At 42.8% G+C, this 22860-nt stretch overlaps 1 protein-coding gene across 1 annotated transcript in view; it reads left to right on the top strand.

Moving 5' to 3' along the window:
- Positions 1-22860, top strand: part of RYR3 (ryanodine receptor 3) — an 886248-nt gene that overhangs the window by 495865 nt on the left and 367523 nt on the right. Inside the window, exons 49-50 of the mRNA XM_069732389.1 lie at positions 1673-1893; positions 4559-4649. Of these exons, the coding sequence (XP_069588490.1) occupies positions 1673-1893; positions 4559-4649 (312 nt within the window). The remainder of the gene's footprint in view (positions 1-1672; positions 1894-4558; positions 4650-22860) is intronic.

Raw genomic sequence — 22860 nt, 5'->3', positions numbered from 1 at the left:
CCTTTCCATTATATGGCAGGTGTGACATTAATGCGTGGTTTTTAAAAAGGACACGGTTTATGTTCATAAAAAATTTGGCACTGTGTGTGATTTTTGATTCAATTGTCTAGAAAATAATGTAAGAGTAGATTATAATCCCTGCAGATCTCCTGTCATAAAGCCTGACATATTCAAAGTAGTTGTTTGCTTTTCTCCCAAAACATAATTGAAACACTATAGATTTTATATCTGTTGGGGCTGACAAATTTTGGTGCAAGGTTCTCCAGGTTGTTTTTCTTCTCTCATTTATCCTTTAGTGCAGGGGTGGGCAATTAATGAGATACTGTGACTGTTGAGAAGGGCCAAAGCTTTAGGCTGAAGCTAATTCTGCTGAATATTAATATTAACATTAGTTAAAATTATTATGAGTATGAGGCTCACATTGCCTCCTATATACAGTATGAACTCCCACATAGCCTCCTATATACAGTATGAGCCCCCACATAGCCTCCTCTATACAGTATGAGGCTCACATTGCCTCCTATATACAGTATGAGCCCCAGATAGCCTCCTATATACAGTATGAGCCCTCACATAGCCTCCTCTATACAGTATGAGGCCCACATTGCCTCCTAAATGCAGTATGAGCTCACAAATAGCCTCCCATATACAGTATGAGTCCGCACATTGCCTCCTATATACAGTATGAGCCCCCACATAGCCCCTTATGTACACTATGAGCTCCCACATAGCCCCTGTATATATATAGTATGTGACCCCATATATCCCTCTATGCACAGTATTACACCCCACATAGCACCCTATATATTAAGTGTGAGGCCCCACATAGCCTCCTATATACACTATGTGCTCCCATATAGCCCCTTTTATATAGTATGAACCCCCACATAGCTTCCTAAATATAGTATGAGCCCCCACATAGCCTCCTATACACATGCAAAAATCCCATAAAACAACACATGCTCACCTCGCTCCTGTTCTCCCGGCGCTCTGCTCCAGTCTCCGGTTCACTAACTCTTTGTACAGCAAATGTGATGTAATGACGTCATCTTGTCTGCTGTCTCACACGCTGATTGGTGGAACGAGAAGTTGACAGTCCCTTCCTCCACCGATGAATTCACCGCTGTCTGCATCCTAAGGATGTGGGCGGTGGCGGACGGGCTGCGGGTGAGGGAAAGTGCAGCCTGTGCACCACTGTTTTCAGCCCCGTACCTGCCTCGGTCCACACTTTGCCCAGTTCTGCTCTATTGTGTCTCTGATAAAACTCACCAGAAATGTGTTTTTTTTCATCCCATTACTGCCTTCACACCCTTTTCCTGACCTGTTTGCATATACAGTCGGAGGTCTTTCTTCTTAGTAGTGTGGTTGTGGGATCAAGAAAATCAAATTACTGATCAGATGTAAGTTTCTAATCATGGGCAGCAAAAGCAACAACGATTTCTGAACAGTAATGTTTTGGTGAAAATTAAGTCATAGCCTTGTAGAACTGTCATGGTTCTCTTGTCCCAAATCTGCATTAATCCTTTTCTTATTTCTTTTCATTCCACCTAACAGTTTCTCATTATAGCACATATTTTATTTAAATTTTGTCTGAAGTACCCTAAATCCCCCTAGCCTACCTATATTGCTATGCTTGTATGTACTAATGCTTCCCTTTTCTTCTATTTTTTAGGCTTCCCTGAGTGTCACAGAGATGGCTCTTGCCTTAAATCGCTATATTTGCTCAGCAGTACTCCCATTGCTCACTCGCTGTGCTCCCCTCTTTTCTGGGACTGAGCACTATGCAGCACTAATTGATTCCACTCTGCATACAATTTACAGACTGTCCAAGGGGCGCTCTCTAACCAAAGCTCAGAGAGACACAATTGAAGAATGTCTGCTTTCAATATGCCAGTAAGATATTAATTTATTGTCATTTTATTACTGCACAACACAGTCAGGTCATATAGCAAAAATATATGTGTGAAAAGGATCTCAAAAGATGTATTTTTAGACATATACCAACATTTTGAAAGGTCCAGTAAAACCATTGAACAAAATAGCAGAAAATAAATGATTAAAAGAGTATTCTTATGTTCTTATACTGTTTTATTTAGTAAAGATCCATTTTCATGGACCGACTGGCGGCATGATATATCGTCTAAATTCCTGTGTACACTGGCAGCCCAAAGTAAAAGATATGCAATGAATGATCTATACTAGATCACTCAGTGCTCATTGGCTCCCACAGGTCTCAGAAGTGTAAGTCTTGTTTACACAGGGTGTTGAACTGGAGATTAAATTATTTTTGGTGCTACACAAAAAAAATCATTTTGTCAAATGAATGCGCATTTTGAACGAGTGACTGGTTTACACAACAAGATAATTGTGAACTGAGCATTTTTAACAACGCTCATTCACAAATACCTTGCAATGTAAATGCCTCTTTACATAGCATGAAAATAAGCAAGTTTCCAAATAAATACTTTTTCTATCTGCTGTGAGATCTTTTATCTTACATAGTGTACAGCTTGTTTCCATGGAACTCAGCCAGTAGAGCCTGGCCCAGTGAGCTACAGTAGTTGCATTCCAGGAGAGAAGTTACAGTAACTCCTAACATCCAGCCAGCACACTCTAGTTAGCTGCTCACCTCACTCCCTCTCCCTTTCAGCTTTTGACAGGGTTTTTATCAGTCCTGCATAATCACAATCCCTCAGCCCCAGCATTGGCAGTTTCCATAGCAGTTCTCCTAATCATGTCTCTCTCTTTCCTGAGCCTTGTGCTTGTTCAAATGCCCTGTTATGTCTATGTGTAGATTTAGTCATAATACTGTAGACTCAGAACAAACACCGATAGACCAATAATGTTTAATAGCAGGACGGAGCTCCTGACCAAAACTGTCACTCAAGGAGAAGTGCATGCCTCCCAGGCAACCTAGAAAGAAGGACACTGCAGACCTGTGAGCTGCTCAAGACACAACTTGAGAAATACTCCTTTAAAATGGACAGGGGATATCCAATTCAATATATCAAAACATACTAAAAGGATTCACTCGTTTCCTGGCAGCGCTTAAGGTATTTAAAGGCAATGTTGTAGCTAAATTTTATTGTTGCTGTAAACTCTGGACAAAACAGAGCATCCTTTTCTCAGCATAAAAAGAAAAAATAAACAGTTAACATAACACAGGCTCGCCCATTTAGATAACAATCCTGCTCTCACTGCCTCTGGCAGAGCGTGTTCAACTGACAAGCTGGCCTTTCCACCTCCACAAATGGACAATTTTCGAGGAAGATCAGTTGCCTTAAATAGGCTCTTCAAAATCCTGAAGTTGAGATATTAGAAATGCCAGTCCCACCCAACTCTTCTGGCCTTTTCAAAAACCCAGACCCAAAATCTGTGACCATTAAAAACAACTCTCAGCAACTAACTGTGCTTGAGTCTTCTTTTTCGGGTCTCACATCATTGGGGCTAACCACCTCGATGACAGATACCTCCTATCAAAGACATTGCCAGCTGCTTCTCTACAATACCTATAGTAAATAGTGCAAAAATAGTCTCTTATGGAGCAAGTCCTCGAAGAGAAGTCACAATAAATGTTGTGCCGCTCCAAACAAAAGATACGGTAATTCGGATATCGGTATCCACACACAACCACAGTCAGATTTTCTTACATTCTGTTCAGGGATCTCGTAAGACAGATATCTTTATTGAAACCACCATGTATCAGTGTCCGCTTCCAAAATACACAGCATTCTGTGTAAAAATCCACCAGTTCTATTTCTATGGGACAGATTTCCATCCATAGTGTAAAACTATAAGGATTTATTATTAGGTCCAAAAAGAGCAGAAAAAGAAGAGCTGGAAAGGTCAGCGATTCGGTGAGAATTATTTGATGTTTTAGAGTAGTACATACAGTAGGTCAGATGTTTATAAGTCAGGAACTGCCTGTACACAATGTATGGAGCTTAGTCCTATTCTTTATATCAACGTCTTTTGTACTCCATGATCTTAAAACTTTTTGCTCTGATGTGAAGTGAAGAAAATGAAGTGGTTTGTTGCTGCTTATGTCCACTCTTCCTTTTTTTACCATACAATTGTATAAAAAAAAAGGGAATTTTTTATATCCTGGAAATTATATGAACAAAGCCAGGTTTTGCTGGCATTAATGCATATCCATTTTTGGTTTGTGTATTTTAAACCTGCTAATGCTTTATGCCTACCATGTATCTGCTTTTTTTTCTGTACATTGTAAACTTTACAACTGATGTAGTTTTGTTTACACAACAACTTTCCAAAGTTCCAAATCTTCTGTCTTTTGTGTTTCTTCTTTATGTATAGGTAAAATGAAATATTGTATATGGATATTCTCATAAGTGCAAAACGGCAAGGTCTATCCATTAAACCAGCAGTTTGAATAATAGCAATGTGTCATTTTTCCAGATCCCTCTGGAAACCTGACACTATGCTAGTATGAGAATGTTAATATAAGAACGCATACTAATAATATAATGCTTTTATATGAAAAAAAAACACAAAATGTTATCCCAATCTTACAAATATTCACCTTTTTTTTTTGCAGTCATATGCGGCCTTCCATGCTTCAGCAGCTCCTGCGACGTCTGGTTTTTGATGTCCCATTGCTCAATGAATACTGCAAAATGCCTCTGAAGGTAGCTGATAATTGTAATTTATAATACCTTGTAAACAAAGTAGCTTTCATTATCGTATCTTATGTTCTAAAATACACGCCAACTTCTGTATATATGATATAAAAACCGATATATGCATTAAGAACAGTATGTCCCATTCAAATATCATAGGTGCCTGGTCCTTCCTTTAATGTTCCAGTCATAAAACCTCACTATATTTTCTCCCATTGCCAGTCCATTATACTTGTCATAAAGTACTACCGATAAAAGGAGGTAAAGGAGCAAGAACTCTCACTAATATGGGGCGATATTGTGGCCTTCTGGAATAGCATGGTTTTGCTGGCAGTCAAGGATTTTCTCATTGCATACATGACCCCTGAGGGGTCTGTATTGAATGGGTTGAAATGGGTTTTCCAGAATCGAAAAAGAATGGTCTTTTGTTTTCGCAAGGCGCACCACCATTCTTGTACTTTGTGTCTGGTATTTGTACACAGACCATGAACAAGAGAACATTCCATTGCACAGTATATACAACATAACATTATGATGTAAATTGTGCCTTTCTCCTCCACTTAATAGCATCCATCATATGCCTAAATCACATACATCTGGAGGAAGTGAGGGCTACTGCTCTCACTTTTTCCGGATGTAGGTGATGCGTCCAAAGGCAGAGAGCAAAGCTGGTTTTAGACAAATGCAGGACCGTGGGAAAAAGTTTAAAGTGGCGACCCAAATGTTAACATATTCCACTATCACAAAGAAACATTTAGGTTGCATTTTCATGACCTGAATTCCGGCAGTTAAATAATCAATATCGCAGTTGTTTGGCGTTTGTTTATTAACCTCTTTACACAAGCTTACGAAAAAATGATGGGCACAGAACCATCATTAGTAGATCAGTCTCTCCTCAGCACATACATACAGATACATGCTTACACAGAGCACTTACATACAGATACATGTACACAGAGCAGGTACATACAGATACATGTATGTAAAGAGAGATCAGAGTGCTTTACTTTTATGGAAATATTTTCAGGATTTCTTTTAAAAAAAAAAAAAAAAAACATGCGTTGGGTCTTGTCCAGTCTCATGCAATATTCTAACAAAATGGGTAAGCACTTTATTTAGAAACCTTGATGATTTTCATGGGCTCATTCTTGGACTACGTTCTATTGCAGCAGTTGGATGAGGAATCAATACTAACCTTCTGACACAGATGACATATTTTCTAACCCTCTTCTTTGCCGTGATGTTAATACCCCTTTACTGTATACTCTACGTATGCACCATATGCACCATAGCCAATGACTTTTATAGCAGAATATTCGTTGTATTGACAATATAGTAAGTGATCTTTGATCCATTTATTAGTTCTACACAATTTTGTGATTTATATATTCTTGATTGTGATTGATTATATTATATATATATATTATTATTATTATTGATTATATTATATATATATTCTTGATTATGATCAGTTATGGTGCATTATTTCTAATGAATGCTTGCCCCTCAGTTATGCGATTACAGTGATATTTCATAATCAATTTTTTGCACGATACTAGGACTAATTTTGGTCATCCTTTTAAACTTATGCCATTACTTCTGTGATGATTTTTTGTACTTTAATCCTGAAATTTTTTCAATAAAATTGACAGTAAAATACTCCATTCTCTCTTTTTAGTGTGATATGTCATAGGAGTTTATGATTAATAGTGGGAAAATGTCACTAGAAAAATGAATAAATGAGAGACTATATGTTTTGACTAACAATATGCTCTTAACCTATCTTTCGTGTATCAGTCCAGTGGACTTGATATTACTTATATGTATACAAAGAGGACATGGATACACGGAGCAGCTATATACTGACCCATGCATTTACGGAACACCTACATACAGACACATACAAGCATTGAGCAAATATATATATAGAATACTTACCTATCTGTCTCCTCTTCTTTAGTTCTTCTAGTACAGGACCTGTGATGCCATCACCACGGTCAAATAACTGTGATGTTGGCAAAAATCGCTAAGCTGTCTCAACAACTGAAATAACATTGATTATGCCTAGCTTTTATCAATGTACATGCTGGGGCCCCCTGAAGAAGTGGAGGCATTAGGCAATTACCCAGCATGCCACCTCTAATGCCACCCATAGCGGGTAGAGTGAAGCCAGCACTCATTGTCCTCTGGGATTGCTAGACGTAACTATGTCATGTGATCCCCGGGAGCTGATGCCATCACTGCTGGAACTGAGGAGAGTATAAGTGTTATTATTTTACAATAGGGAAACATAAGGTTTGATAAATGGTTGTCCGAGTACTGGACAACCTCTTTAGACACCTGGTGAATGACCTCGGTTTTTTCAGCTGGTGTTGGCAAATGAAAGTCCCATAAGTAAGGCCATGTGGTTTACTGAAATGACTGTGTAGTTCGCCTACGTTTCTTCCAGTTTTTGGAAATTGAATGGTTTAGAGTTGTACCTGGATGTTACATCACTATAAGCAGGGCCGTGGAGCCAGTGTTCATTTTGGTGGAGTCGATATAAAATGGAACGACTCCTAAAATACATAATAAATTGGGTAAAATAATTCAATTCATTATGTGCTGAATATTGTTTCATAAAAGTTTGGGAGAGTTATGAAATGTCCTATAAATGTCTGTTCTATCCCTGATGTTAAGGATCCAGGCTTTTAGTTTAGATGAATCTGTTGTTCACTTTATGTACATGATCAGTAGCGCAGTATGTATGAGGGAGTTGGAGTCAGGGAAATTGAGGAGTCTGTGTCGGAGGTTTGGCTTACCAACTCCACAGCCCTGGCTATAAGAAAAAGACAACAGTAAAAAATGATTTCATGAGAATAGTAACCATGATAATGCTTATTAAATGATATGAGACATACAAGGTTATCATAGTGATTGCTGATAGAACCAAGTTGCTCTCTCTTTTTAAAGAACAAAAATATTAAGGACAACTTGTTAAAAAAGGAATATTAGTGCCATAGCCTCAGCCAAGTAAAGTAGTGAGTGGTAGATCAGTCTTAGCTTTGTGGATATTGAATAAAAAATGCAAATATTAAAACGCTCTATTTAAAAGCATATATTGTTTGTTTTCTATACTGAAATATTCAATAACACGCAATAGAATTTACCGCAGAGTAAGTAGCACATAATGTGTAAGCAATACAACTAATACAATGTACTGACCCGATGTAGATTATTTTAGCACAAACTGAAGAAAAAACTAGGAGCAAATAGGATCTTACCTGAGTAAAAGAAATAAATAGTTGAATAAGGTTATGCTAACCTGGTATGGTTGTGATCACACCTCCATGTAAATGCATAGAAGACAAGGCTGCTGTTTTTATTGTTTTTTTGTCAACGCTTTTCAATGTTATTCCAAACTTCTTCAGTAGACAACCATATGGTCATCTGGATTTATATTACCGACCAGCAGCATGAAAATCCACAAATTCATTCCATTTAGTATAAATTAATCATATAGCCTTGTACAGAATACAACCCTTATAAAAATTGCACTTTTAGCATTGTAATTGCTACCTGCATTATTCAGAAAATTAAGTTTAATCAAATATGCTAATTAAGGTGCTCAGTGCACCCTTGGTGTGGCTAAACAAGCTCACTGCATTGTTCTACTCAATGGTTTTGCATGCCTGGCCTCCCTCCCTGATGACTGACAGCATGGACTTGCTTAACTTGCTCCAGGCTAGCCAACGCTGTCAATCACCAATGAAGGAGGCGACAACATGCAAATCCAAAAATTGGAATGGTGCTTTGATCTTCTTGACCACATCAAGTGTACACTAAACTACCTAATTATCATATCTGAGTAAAATTCTGCTTCTGCAGGACAAAGTTAGTAATTAAAACACTAAAAGAGCCATTTTTATAAGAGCTTTATCCCATGTAAGATTATGTGCTTAGTCTATACTGTCAGTTTGGGCCAACAGAATCCCTTTAATGATGTTCTTTGTCTCCTTGCTGGAGGCACTGAATGATTTTTGGGACTGCTGGTAATCATGATATTCAAAATGACTCAAAATGCATGCCAGTCTACTCCAGCACTGAACTCCTCTGCAACCAGCATCTCAGGAGCAATGAAGCTTGGTGTCCCAATGTATTTGGTGGATGTCCTGTCTCCATAGATGTTCTCAAGTGCAAGGCCAAATTCATCATAATCAACAGCCTCATGAATTGCATTCACCAAGAAATTTGAAAGCTTGAGATCTCGGTGAAGAAAAATAAATATTTATTCTTAACAGTGTTCACTCTATAACTGTCAGTGTATAATTTTCTGTTTTATTATTACCATGACTGGTGACAGAAGAATTTGTGCTTCTTCACACGTTATGTTTTAGCCTTGGTTTTCTTGTGTGTTTTTGAAGTGGAAAAAAATGCAGCATTTTGTTGTCCCAGCAAAGTGATTGAGATGTCTGAAATCTCTGGCACATGCTGCTTATCTGTTTTATTGCAGATTTGTGCCATTAAAGCATTTTTTAAAATCTGCAATATGTCAATTATTTCATGTTTTTTTGCAGCATTTTTCACCCATTCAAATGATTGGGCAAAATGCGCAAATAAAATGCATTAAAAATGTGCATATTTTATGCAGTGTGAGACAAAGTCACTGGCAATGTAATAGAGGGGAGATATGTGTCACTGCACTTAATGTTGTCAGTGATATGAAACCAGAGTATTTTTCCTCCAGCACACTACGTATTGTAAGGGTTAAGTAGTTAAAGTTGCATAATGGGCTAGTTTTAGTGGACTTTCATAGAGTGGGAGGGAGGAGGTCCACCATATCTCCACATGCAGATACGACAGGACCTATGTGATGTCATAATCATGTGGGCAGTCACATGACAGAGAGAGTCACATGGTCTTGGGTTTAAATAACTGGGCTCTAGAGGCAGTCTTTGGTCAGCAAGACTGGAGAGAGGATTCTGCAGTGGTTTTGTGTCTTGTGGAAGAAAGACTCTACCTTTGTTGCTCCAGAGTGGGATGTTAGCCACATAAGTATGGACTGTGTTGCAGCTTTTTTGTTTTTGTTTTTCTTTGTTCTTTTCCGGTTTTAGCCAGAAAGACTGTGTTCATTTCCTCCTCTTGTTGGTTTATGCGGCATAATAATATACCAACCGAGGATTTAGAAAAGAATTCCAATAGGCATTATTGGTGGTGCAAAAAGTTACTTGGTATCTAATAACATTTGTCAAATTACATGCACCACCCATGCATGGACAATACGGAGAACTGCCAACACATAATACAACTAGGAACACCAAACTACCCCTGCTTCCTGGTTCGGTGTCCCCTGCGCTGGTCCAGGTCCATGTTATCAGGTGATATGTATATTGCGCTTGCGTTACATATTTGTGGCCATACTACTGCCTACTTTCGAGGTGTATTATAGAGACTTATATCGGTGCCACTATTTATTTGTCACCAAGTTGCTCTGACATGTTAACTGTTATATAATATTTATGTGTTGTACCTGGATCTACAGCAGGGCATGCCGTTCCTTGGGCTACTATCTTTCATGGTGCTTCTGGCACTTTATACCATCTGCTAGCCCTACTGCACACTGTTGGTTTGGTTCCTTGTTTTTATTGACAATTTTGTTATCATATCAATAAAGAGTGTTTTTATCGGATACTAAGGGTACCGTCACACTATACGATTTACCTACGATCACGACCAGCGATATGACCTGGCCGTGATCGTAGGTAAATCGTAGTGTGGTCGCTGGGGAGCTGTCACACAGACAGCTCTCCAGCGACCAACTATGCCGAGGTCCCTGGGTAACCAGGGTAAACATCGGGTAACTAAGCGCAGGACCGCGCTTAGTTACCCGATGTTTACCCTGGTTACAAGCGTTAAACTAAAAAAAAACAAACAGCACATACTTACATTCTGGTGTCCGTCAGGTCCCTTCCCGCATTCACTGACTGCCGGCCGTAAAGTGAAAGTGAAAGCACAGCCGCTGTGCTCTGCTTTCACTTTACGGCCGGCAGTCACAGTGCTGGAAGCAGACGGCAAGGGACCTGACGGACACCAGAATGTAAGTATGTGCTGTTTGTTTTTTTTTAGTTTAACGCTTGTAACCAGGGTAAACATCGGGTAACTAAGCGCGGTCCTGCGCTTAGTTACCCGATGTTTACCCTGGTTACAAGCGAACGCATCGCTGGATCGCATCGCTAGATCGCTAGATCGGTGTCACACACCGATCTAGCGATGACAGCGGGAGATCCAGCGATGAAAGAAAGTTCTAAACGATCTGCTACGACGTACGATTCTCAGCAGGATCCCTGATCGCTGCTGCGTGTCAGACACAGCGATATCGTAACGATATCGCTGGAACGTCACGAATCGTACCGTCGTAGCGATCGAAATGTTATAGTGTGACGGTACCCTTAGACTGCATTTGTCCTCGTTCCTAGTTGTATTATGTGTCAACCGAGGATTTAAAGATTCAGTGTTCCTATTTTCTACCTCAATGTGCCGCCATGTGAGTTGAACTACCACAAGTGTTATTTCTGAAAACAAAATCTGCTGCACATACCCATAGATACGTCACTTGGAATGGCATGTTTCCAGGACCACACCTTAGCTGCTGCTGTCAGAGATTGACAGTAACATTTCAAGTGTTCACAGAAGTAATTGGAATCTATTTCCAGATGCTTCTGTAATATTCAAATGCCAGCTTTGTAACACAGCCAGCATTTGCTGGGTACAGTACATGCTCAGCTCTTGAGCCTGATACATGCACCCACACTCGCTGCACAATGTAATGCTACACAGTGTATCCAGATGGAGTTAAGTTTCTTCTGGCTGCTGTAAAAAGAAATGATCGTGAACATGATCAATATCGAATGACCAAGATATTGAACAATAACAACATAAATAAATATTAATATAATACTGCAATATAACAGACAAATATCACGAGGCCATAAAAAAAACATTACCAGCATAAACCTTAGTCATAGGGTTGAGCAACTTTTACTTTTTCAGGATCGAGTCGGGTTTTGCGAAACCCGACTTTGTTAAAAGTCGGGTCGGGTGAAATCGGCCGATTATTGCGAAAAGTCGGGGATCGACCGAAACACGAAACCCAATGCAAAGTCAGTGGGATTTTTTTTTTCTCTCTCTCCCCCTCTCTCTCCCTCCATCCGTCCGTCCCTGCACAGAAAAGCTGGTTTTACACATTGAAAATCGCTACAGCACACAAGCAAAAAAAAATGGCGATAGATGTGCACGCCCCTGAGACCTATGTCATCACTCTGCCCACGCGCCTTCATTGGCTGAAAAAATGGCGCTAAACGCGTCATACGAAACGCGACTTTGGCGACAAGATCGCCGACCGCATGGCCGATCCCACACTAGGATCGGGTCGGGTTTCATGAAACCCGACTTTGCCGAAAGTCGGCGACTTTTGAATTTGTCCGATCCGTTTCGCTCAAGCCTACTTAGTGATAATACCACCAAACTTATCATTAATCACAATCTCTGCACTAGGACTGATATTAGCAATATATGAGCAAAAGATACTGGTAATATTTGTTTTATGCCGCTGCTCTGCAGACCATATACAGTATGTGTATACCATACAGGTTCTCACCAGTGATGTTCTAAATGATCGAAGTTATTCATTTTCCCTGTTACAGAACCCCCCAGCACCAAGAATGTTATGCAGTATATGTATGTATAATAGTTTCCATGTGAAATGCATCAGTCCACAGGCTGCGCCCCTGGACAAGATATTCTCTTTCTGACCTCCCCCCACCTTTGTAATTCCCACAGTAAATAGCGGCAGGCTCCGGCCCCCTGCGGCTATTGTAATGTATGTCTGGCCAGCTGTTTTCCTATTGGCCTGTCCTGTGTATCTGTGTTATATATTCTGTGTGCTGAAAATAAAGTGTGTTCTTTTAGACTGGAAATACGTGGGGTAGCAGTCAGCTTTTATATGCTCTCACGTAACCAAGGAATTCCAGCCAGCATCCTTCATTCAGAATCCAGCAAAAGCAGCGTGGACCTCCTGAAACACGGGGTGGTACTGAAAGAAGTACCCCAGCTTGTTAGACCCCGTTACACTGGTGGCAGCAGTGGGATCTGATACCCCTTCTACAGGAGGAAAGGAATTAATGGAAGACAACTACCAGAAGTTAAAGAGGACTACATTAAAAGATCTGGTGGAAGCCCGAGGGTTAATCACCAGCAACAAAACAAAAGCGGATTTGATAGCAGCCATCATGGAACACGACAGTGCAGCGCCCCCCAATGTGAACGTGGAGGAGACTGAATTCCAGAGGGAGGTAAAGAACAGACTGGCATTCTATGGCCAAAACCCTGCATCAGAGATCATACGAGAGATGATGGCTGATGTGCGTACTGATCTGAAGGAAAAGATGGCCGAGCGGACCAGGATAGAGCTGGCCAAGATGGAGATGGCAGAACAGACCAAAGTGGAATTGGCCAAGATGGAGATGGCAGAGAGGAGAGTCAGCGAGCAGGGGGAGCTCTGGCTTCCGCCCAGGTACCTTCAACAGTAAGCCACAAAAAGATCCAGTATAATGCCTTCCGACAGTTGGGGGAGGCAGAGGAAGACATTGATGGCTTTCTGCAGGACTTTGAGCAGCAGTGTGCCCTTCATCAAGTGAAGCCGGAGGAATGGGTTCAGATTCTGGCCAGCAAGTTGACAGGCCGGGCAGCGGACGCCTATCGCATGGTACCTGATGAGGACTGTATGGACTATGAGATTAAAGAAGTGATCTTGGCCTGGTGTGCGCTGACACCAGAGGCATACCGCCAAAAGTTCTGCGGACTTATAAAACGAGTAACCGATACCCACGCTGAATAGGCCTGTAAATTACGGCGGTCACTGCTACAGTGGGTACAAGGGTGCCAAGCAACCACTAAGGAGGACATCCTCGAGCTCTTCTTGTTAGAACGATTCTTTAATGGACTAAACCCCGAGACACAGGAATGGCTTCGGGACAGGCGGCCAATGACTCTTGAGGAAGCCGCTCGTCTGGCCGATGAACATCATGACGCAAGGAGGCCTCAGTTGTCAGGATCAAAGATGGTCACTAGGGACCACTCCATGGACCTGGAGGGCACCAAACCACCGAAGATTGTAGGGGGACCAGCTAGAAACCCGGCCTACCACAGTTCCCCTGGGGCGCGATGCCACACCTGCCGTCAGCTGGGCCACCTGCAAAGACAATGTCCCAACCGGACTCAGCATACCCAGTGGCCAAAGGCGGGAACAGATACTTTCTGCCGGGCCGCTGTACACTGCTACCAAGGCGAAGCTGACCCGGCATTGGGGGCTACAACTAACCAATGGGTGGAAGACATGGAGGAAGTGCTGCATGAAGTAGACCCCGTGCAGGCAGCCCGGGCAGATAATCGACAACAGCATCGACAGGTCATGTGGGTTAATGGGAAACGCATGCAGGGACTAAGAGATTCCGGAGCAACTTTGACCCTTGTGAAGCCTCATCTCATCCGGGACCAAGAGAAGACAGACCGGACAGTGGCAGTTTCACCTGAACTGGGGAGTTGGGGATGGCCTTGTTGAGGTCGGCTTGATGGAGGATTTGCCTGCAAACATTTTGCTGGGAAATGACTTGGGGCCCATGTTGTCTGCCTTCTCGGTTGCCCCTCTGGCTGAGACATATCCTGTGACCACCCGGAGACAAGCTCGAGCTGCGGAGGCGGAATCACACTCAGAGGAGGCCCAGGTAAGACATCCCAGCCCTACACGTATTCCCATAGCCAGACACATTTCTTGGGCCACTCCAGATGAATTTAAGAGGGAGTTACTTGAGGATCCTTCATTGGAGGGATATCGTGGGAAGGCACAGGAGGGGAGAGGGGTACTGGAAGGGGAACAGTTTATATGGAAGCAGGGACTCCTCTACCGGATCACAGAGCAGCACCACACAGGGACGAGCCCCACTATAAAACGACAGCTGGTAGTTCCCAAGAAGAATAGGCAGGAGTTACTGCGAATCTCTCATGACATACCCTTGGCCGGGCACTTCGGCGTCAGTCGCACCAGGCATCGTCTGACACAAAACTTCTTTTGGCCGGGGGTAACCTATGATGTTCGTCAATACTGCCAGACCTGTGACAGTTGCCAGCACATTGGCAAGAGGGGAGATCGATGCAAGGCCAAATTACGCCCCCTCCCCATTGTGGAGGAACCATTTAGCCGAGTAGCGGTCGATCTGATCGGGCCGTTAGCCAAACCCAGTCTGTCAGGGAAAAGGTATATATTGACAGTGGTAGATTATGCCACACGGTATCCAGAGGCGGTTGCGTTACCTAACATACTGGCAGAGATGGTGGCAGCTGCCTTGCTCCAGGTTTTCTCACGGGTTGGATTTCCCCGGGAGATTATCTCAGACCAGGGTACCCAGTTTACAGCAGAGGTGACCAACCAACTGTGGAAGCTGTGCGGCGTAAAGTCCATTAGAAGCGCCCCGTACCACCCGCAAACCAATGGGTTGTGTGAACGCTTTAACAGGACGTTAAAAAAACAACTCATTGGGACTTTTACCAGGACCTACAGGGACTGGGAGAAATTCTTGCCTCACCTCCTGTTTGCCTATCGAGAGGTGCCCCAAGAATCCATGGGGTTCTCCCCATTCGAATTGGTAGACGGGTAAGGGGACCCCTAGACTTAGTGCTAGAACACTGGGAAGGGGAGGGCACCATAGAAGGGGTACCTATTGTACCCTATGTGCTGGAATTCCGGGACCACCTACAGGAGCTGACCCAGGCTGTACGTGGGAACATGCAGGTGGCCCAGCGGCGCCAGCGCGTATGGTACGATCGGAGGGCCAGAGAGCGCACCTTGGAAATAGGGCAGAAGGTCCTGGTATTAGAGCCCACTAGGCAGAACAAGTTCCAAGCTGCATGGCAGGGGCCCTACCAGGTAGTGGGGAAAATAGCCGACACCACCTATAATGTCGCCGATTGTGATGACCCCAGGGTTATCCGCATGTTCCACGTGAATATGCTGAAGCCCTATCGGGAGCGCCCTGAAGAGGTAGTGGCCATCTGTGCACCTGAAGCAGAGGATTTAGCCGGACTTCCCTTGCCTGATGTCTTAGGGGAGAGGACTCAGTCTAAAACATGGGACCAGGTACACTGGGGTGAAGACTTAGGTCCCCGGGAGAGGCAGCAGGCGGAGGAGTTGTTGAGGCAGCGACAGAAGATATTTTCGGGGAAACCCGGGCACATTCACCTGGCACAACACAAGGTTGAGACCCAGGATCAGACCCCCCTGCGACAACCCCCCTTCCGCGTCCCTGAGTCTGTACGAGAAGGGATGCGACAAGAGATACAAGAAATGTTGCGTTTAGGGGTCATTGAAGAGTCAGATAGTCCCTGGGCATCCCCCGTAGTGTTAGTGCCCAAGAAGGATGGGACTACACGGTTTTGTGTAGACTATCGTATGCTCAATGAGAAAACAGTGACGGATGCGTATCCCATGCCGCGTGTGGATGACTTGTTAGACCGGCTGGCATGGGCAAAGTATTTGACCACCATCGATCTATGCAAAGGCTACTGGCAGATTCCCCTTAGTCCTGATGCTTTTCCCAAGTCGGCATTTGTCACCCCGTTTGGCTTATTCCAGTTTCGACTTATGCCATTCGGGATGAAGACTGCCCCAGTGACCTTCCAGAGGCTGGCTGACCGGCTTCTGGATGGTCTCCAGGACTATGCGTGTGCCTACCTGGATGACATAGCGCGACATGGGAAGAGCATCTAAATCACCTAGAGACAGTATTGGACAGGATCCACAAGGCCGGAATCACCCTGAACCCAAACAAGTGTCACGTGGGCAAAGCAGAGGTTCAGTATTTAGGGCATTGGGTGGGAAGTGGTAAACAGAGACCAGAACCAGCCAAGATTGAGGCCATAGCCAAATGGCCCACCCCACGCACTAAAACCCAGCTCATGGCGTTTCTAGGGACAGCTGGGTATTACAGGAAATTTGTTCCCAATTACAGCAGCATAGCCAAGCCCCTCACTGATCTGACCCATAAGAACCAACCCTGCCAGGTAACCTGGACCCCAGAGTGTGAGGAAGCCTTCCGCCAGCTAAAGGACGCCCTCACCAATACCCCTGTATTGGCCGCACCCGATCCAACTAAACGTTTCCTGGTCCACACAGACGCTTCTATGTTTGGATTGGGGGCAGTCGGGCCGGACGGCCAAGAACACCCGGTAGCTTACCTGAGTCAGAAACTACTGCCCCGTGAAGTGAGCTATGCGGCCATCGAGAAGGAGTGCCTGGCAATAGTATGGGCACTCAAAAAGTTACAACCATATTTGTATGGACGACAGTTTTCCCTCCTAACGGACCATAATCCCCTAGTCTGGCTTAATCGGGTCTCCGGAGACAACGCCAGATTACTGCGGTGGAGTTTAGCCCTACAACCTCTGGACTTCACCATCCACTACAGACCCGGCAAACAAAACAGTAACGCCGATGGACTAAGTCTACAAACGGAACTCGTGCCAACCCCATAAACTTCGGTCATCCCCAAACCGATCCGTTAAGGATCAGACTGTGTATGCCGATCGCGTCGCTGAAAAGGGGAGCCGTGTTACAGAACCCCCCAGCACCAAGAATGTTATGCAGTATATGTATGTATAATAGTTTCCATGTGAAATGCATCAGTACACAGGCGGTGCCCCTGGACAAGATATTCTCTTTCTGACCTCCCCACAGCTTTGTAATTCCCACAGTAAATAGCGGCAGGCTCCGGCCCCCTGTGGCTATTGTAATGTATGTCTGGCCAGCTGTTTTCCTATTGGCCTGTCCTGTGTATCTGTGTTATATATTCTGTGTGCTGAAAATAAAGTGTGTTCTTTTAGACTGGAAATACGTGGGGTAGCAGTCAGCTTTTATATGCTCTCACGTAACCAAGGAATTCCAGCCAGCATTCTTCATTCAGAATCCAGCAAAAGCAGCGTGGACCTCCTGAAACACGGGGTGGTACTGAAAGAGGTAACCCAGCTTGTTAGACCCTGTTACATTCCCTTTTCTTTTCCATTCGTCCTAGACTGCCACGATCAATTTGTACATCCATACCTTGTTCCTGCAAAATGTAGCAGACATCGTTTTATAATACTGCATCACCAACACCTTCTTGAAATCCCCCACCTTTACACACACCATATTATGCCATACCCACTGCTCTAAACAGTAATAATGCCCCACATAGCTGGCATAAGCTTGTGGTTGCATGATGTCACAGACCTGGCAGTGTATTAATCATCTTGTCATCTCTCCTCATGAACAGGTCTGATATGATTGGGCCAGAGAAAAGGCGCCAAAATGTAAACTATAAAAGTGCACCATGACTTTACGGACACACTGTATAAAGCATTTCAGCCACAATAATAACATTGTGAAATATATTTATAGATATCACTAAGCACATTTTACCTTTATAGCAACTAGAAGTCATGTTGTTCTACAGTGTTTCTTTCTACGAGCCAGGTGTAGAACACATCATATAAAAGCATGGACTTTGCTATCTCCAGTTGTCAATTTATTATATTACTGTATGTTCTCAGTAAATGATGTGCACTCACCATTACCTCAAGCATCATGGTCTGTATCAAATGCCAAAGAACAGATTCAAAGGGAGGAAAACATATTGCTTTCTTTGAATCCACATTATTGTTTTTAATTTAAGAATAAAGTCTATAAGATAAATCACATTATCTAAGTAATTACCAACTTTGTTGTTTTACAGTCGCACTATACCTACCCGTATTTTCCGGCGTATAAGACGACTGGGCGTATAAGACGACCCCCAACTTTTCCAGTTAAAATATAAAATCTTCTCAAAAGTCAGGGGTTGTCTTATATGCCGGGTGTCGTCTTATAGGGTGGGTGCGAAGCAATCTGCGGTCGACGTATATAGTGGGGGGGAGTGGTCCCGATGACGAGGTGAGGGAGCGCCTCACCAGGAAGGTGTAAGTGAAGCAAACTGTCAGCGTCTGGGATGCCAGGGGTATGCAAAAAATAGAGAGAGCTGTGCTGTGCCTAGAAAAACACTCCTCTTTCACTCATCTGGCTCGCCCTTGTATCCTATTATCTCCTTCTCTGCCTCTGCTTCACTTACACCTTCCCGGTGAGGCGCCCCCTCACGTCGTCATTGGGACCGCTCCCCCCACAATATGCGGCGACCGCAGATTACTCCGCATCTGCCCTATAAGACGACACCTGACGTATAAGACGACACCCGACTTTTGAGAAGATTTTCAGGGGTTAAAAAGTAGTCTTATACGCCAGAAAATACAGTATATCCTTACCTCTAAGTCATGTGTAGTTAATGTAAGATATGTATATTATCTTTCTTTACAACATTGCTGCTTCAAGACCAGGATTATCTGGAAATTACAGAGAGCCTTTTAACAATCAGGTAGAGAGAAATCTATCTAGCTTAGGACAATATTGCTACTCTCTTAGCTGCCTTCAACTTTTTAATGAAAATCAGTTATTCAGTAAAATGCCTATGTGCCAAGGTACCCCCATTATACCTTTGTAAATATCCAATCCAATTGCATAACTTCTTCTAGGAATTATTTATTTGTTTTTTGGTGGTAGGTGTTATGAAAAATTTTAATATCCTGCTCATGGTGATGAATTGTGTGTTTTGCATTTTCTTATGCCAACTTCTTTGATATTTAAACTATGGTTCCAAAGTTTAGGGTCAACCAGACAATTTTGTGTTTTCCATGAAAACTCATACTTTTATTAATCAAATGAGTTGCCAAATTAATTGAAAATCAAGTCCAGACATTGACATGGTTCGAAAAAAAGATTTTTATTTGAAATAATAATTTTCGCCTTTGCTTTCGTCAAAGAATGCTCCCTTTGCAGCAATTACAGCATTTCAGACCTTTGGCATTCTAGCAGTTAATTTGCTGAGGTAATCTAGAGAAATGTCACTCCATGTTTCCAGAAGCCCCTCCCACGAGTTGGTTTGGCTTGATGGGCATTTTTTGCATACCGTACGGTCAAGCTGCTCCCACAACAGCTCAATGGGGTTGAGATCTGGTGACTGCGCTGGCCACTCCATTACAGATAGAATACCAGCTGCCTGCTTCTTCCCTAAATAGTTCTTGCATAATTTGGAGATGTGCTTTGGATCATTATCCTGTTGCAGTATGAAATTGGCTCCAATCAAGCGCTGTCCACAGGGTATGGCATGGCATTGCAAAATGGAGTGATAGCCTTTCTTATTTAAAATCCCTTTTACCTTGTACAAATCTCCCACTTTACCAGCACCAAAGCAACTCCAGACTATCACATTACCTCCACCATGCTTGACAGATGGCATCATGCACTCTTCCAGCATCTTTTCAGTTGTTCTGCGTCTCACAAATGTTCTTCTGTGTGATCCAAACACCTCAAACTTCTATTCGTCTGTCCTTAACACTATTTTCCAATCTTCCTCTGTCCAATGTCTGTGTTCTTTTGCCCATATTAATCTTTTCCTTTTATTAGCCAGTCTCAGATACGGCTTTTTCTTTGCCACTCTTCTCTGAAGGCCAGCATCCTGGAGTCGCCTCTTCACTGTAGATGTTGACACTGTCATTTTGCGTGTACTATTTAATGAAGCTGCCAGTTGAGGACCTGTGAAGCGTCGATTTCTCCAACTACAGACTCTAATGTACTTGTCTTGTTGCTCAGTTGTGCAGCGGCGCCTCCCACTTCTCTTTCTACTCTGTTTGTGCTCTCCTCTGAAGTGAGTAGTACACACCGTTGTAGGAAATCTTCAGTTTCTTGGCAATTTCTCACATGGAATAGCCCTCATTTCTAAGAACAAGAATAGATTGTCGAGTTTCACATGAAAGTTCTTTTTTCTGGCCATTTTGAGAGTTTAATGGAACCAACAAATGTAATGCTCCAGATTCTCAACTAGCTCAATTGAAGGTCAGGTTTATAGGTTCTCTAATCAGCCAATCTGTTTTCAACTGTGCTAACATACTTGCACAAGGGTTTTCAAGGGTATTCTAACCATCCATTAGCCTTCTTACACTGTTAGCAAACACAAAGTACCATAAGAACACTGGAGTGATGGTTGTTGGAATAGGGCCTCTATACTCCTATGAAGATATTGCATTACAAACCAGACGTTTGCTGCTAGAATAGTCATTTACCACATTAACAATGTACAGAATGTAGTTCTGAATCATTTAATGTTAGCTTCATTGGAAAAAAACTGTGCTTTTCTTTCAAAAATGAGGACAATTCTAAATTAACCTAAACTTTGGAGCGGTAGTATATAGTCTGAAGTATGGGATTTTCCATAGAATACATATCCTAATGTTGCAAAACTAAATTATTTACTAGTAATGGTTGATCTTGTAAGCCTTTAAAATGTGCCTAAGGTTTACTTGCTATCCTTTGGTAAATCATAGCTTATGCTTCGTGATAGAACTGAATATTAATGAATTCAGCTTTGTCAAATCTGCAGGTATTTTAAATTCAACTCTTTGTAACATAGTTGGAGTAGAGTTGTTATACTGTGAGTCTGTTATGTTTTCTTAACCAGATATGGACCAAGTGCCATAAATTTACGACACTTTGTTCTGGGCTTTAAGTCTGCGTAAATTTATCAGACAAAACCAGGGGCCCCTGGAAGAAGACATAAGTGGTGTTTTACCACTTCTATATTCTTTTATTTCAGTGTCATAGCGCTCAGTCAGCACTATGTAGCGAACACAATCATTGGCACTGACAATTACACAATTCTTGGTTCTCTGCCAGTATAGACCAAAATCAGCTCTGCTAATAAGGCCAGGCACAACAGAGGGCTATTTTCCCCTGTAACTGTGGCTCCTATGGCTATCCTAGTTACAGTGGAACATATGAACAATGAAAGAAAAATAAATGTTCCACAGAGGTTTTTATGATGTCTCATGTGTAAAACATCTGCAAAAATATATAAAGTTCCCATGATAGAAAATACAAAACAAACCTCATTTTCTTTATAAAATATATATTTTATATACATAATTAAAAGAGGTTATCCGATACAATTTTGACTGCCATTTACTAAGGGTACCGTCACACAGTGCCATTTTGATCGCTACGACGGTACGATTCATGACGTTCCAGCGATATCCATACGATATCGCTGTGTCTGACACGCAGCAGCGATCAGGGATCCTGCTGAGAATCGTACGCCGTAGCAGATCGTTTGGAACATTCTTTCGTCGCTGGATCTCCCGCTGTCATCGCTAGATCGGTGTGTGTGACACCGATCTAGCGATGCGTTCGCTTGTAACCAGGGTAAACATCGGGTTACTAAGCGCAGGGCCGCGCTTAGTAACCCAATGTTTACCCTGGTTACCAGCGTAAATGTAAAAAAAAAACAAACAGCACATACTTACATTGCAGTGTCCGTCAGGTCCCTTGCCGTCTGCTTCCCGCACTCACTGACTGCCGGCCGTAAAGTGAAAGCAGAGCACAGCGGTGACGTCACCGCTGTGCTGTGCTTTCACTTTACGGCCGGCAGTCAGTGAGTGCGGGAAGCAGACGGCAAGGGACAGACACCGGAATGTAAGTATGTAGTGTTTGTTTTTTTTTACGCTGGTAACCAGGGTAAACATCGGGTTACTAAGCGCGGCCCTGCGCTTAGTAACCCGATGTTTACCCTGGTTACCCGGGGACCTCGTGATCGTTGGTCGCTGGAGAGCTGTCTGTGTGACAGCTCTCCAGTGACCACACTACGACTTACCAACGATCACGGCCAGGTCGTATCGCTGGTCGTGATCGTTGGTAAATCGTATAGTGTGACGGTACCCTAAAGTGTCTGTTACACGCTTCATATGAATCATGCATTTTAGTTCTTAAAATATCTGGTTTGGAATCTGCCTTAAGCTATGTTCACACGTTGCATTTTTGCTGCATTTTTTACTGCCTCATTTTTTTTCAGCAGGCAAAACCTGCTCTCTTGGTAATAAAGTAGCTGCTTACAAAAAGCAGAGTTTACTTCATTTTTGCTGCTGTTTTGTTACGTACGTTTTTGCTGCGTTATTTTCTGCATTTTTTCGTTACGGATTATATGTGTCATTTGTCTACAGTACATGTCTAATAAAGTTAGATTAACCCCTTACCGATATCGGGCGTAATAGTACGCGATCCAGCCGCGGCTTTTAA

This window comes from Ranitomeya imitator, chromosome 1, assembly GCF_032444005.1.
Source record: "Ranitomeya imitator isolate aRanImi1 chromosome 1, aRanImi1.pri, whole genome shotgun sequence".
NCBI classification, from domain to species: domain Eukaryota; kingdom Metazoa; phylum Chordata; class Amphibia; order Anura; family Dendrobatidae; genus Ranitomeya; species Ranitomeya imitator.
The sequence above is the reverse complement of the archived record's forward strand: the minus strand, read 5'-3'. Positions and strand labels throughout refer to the sequence as shown.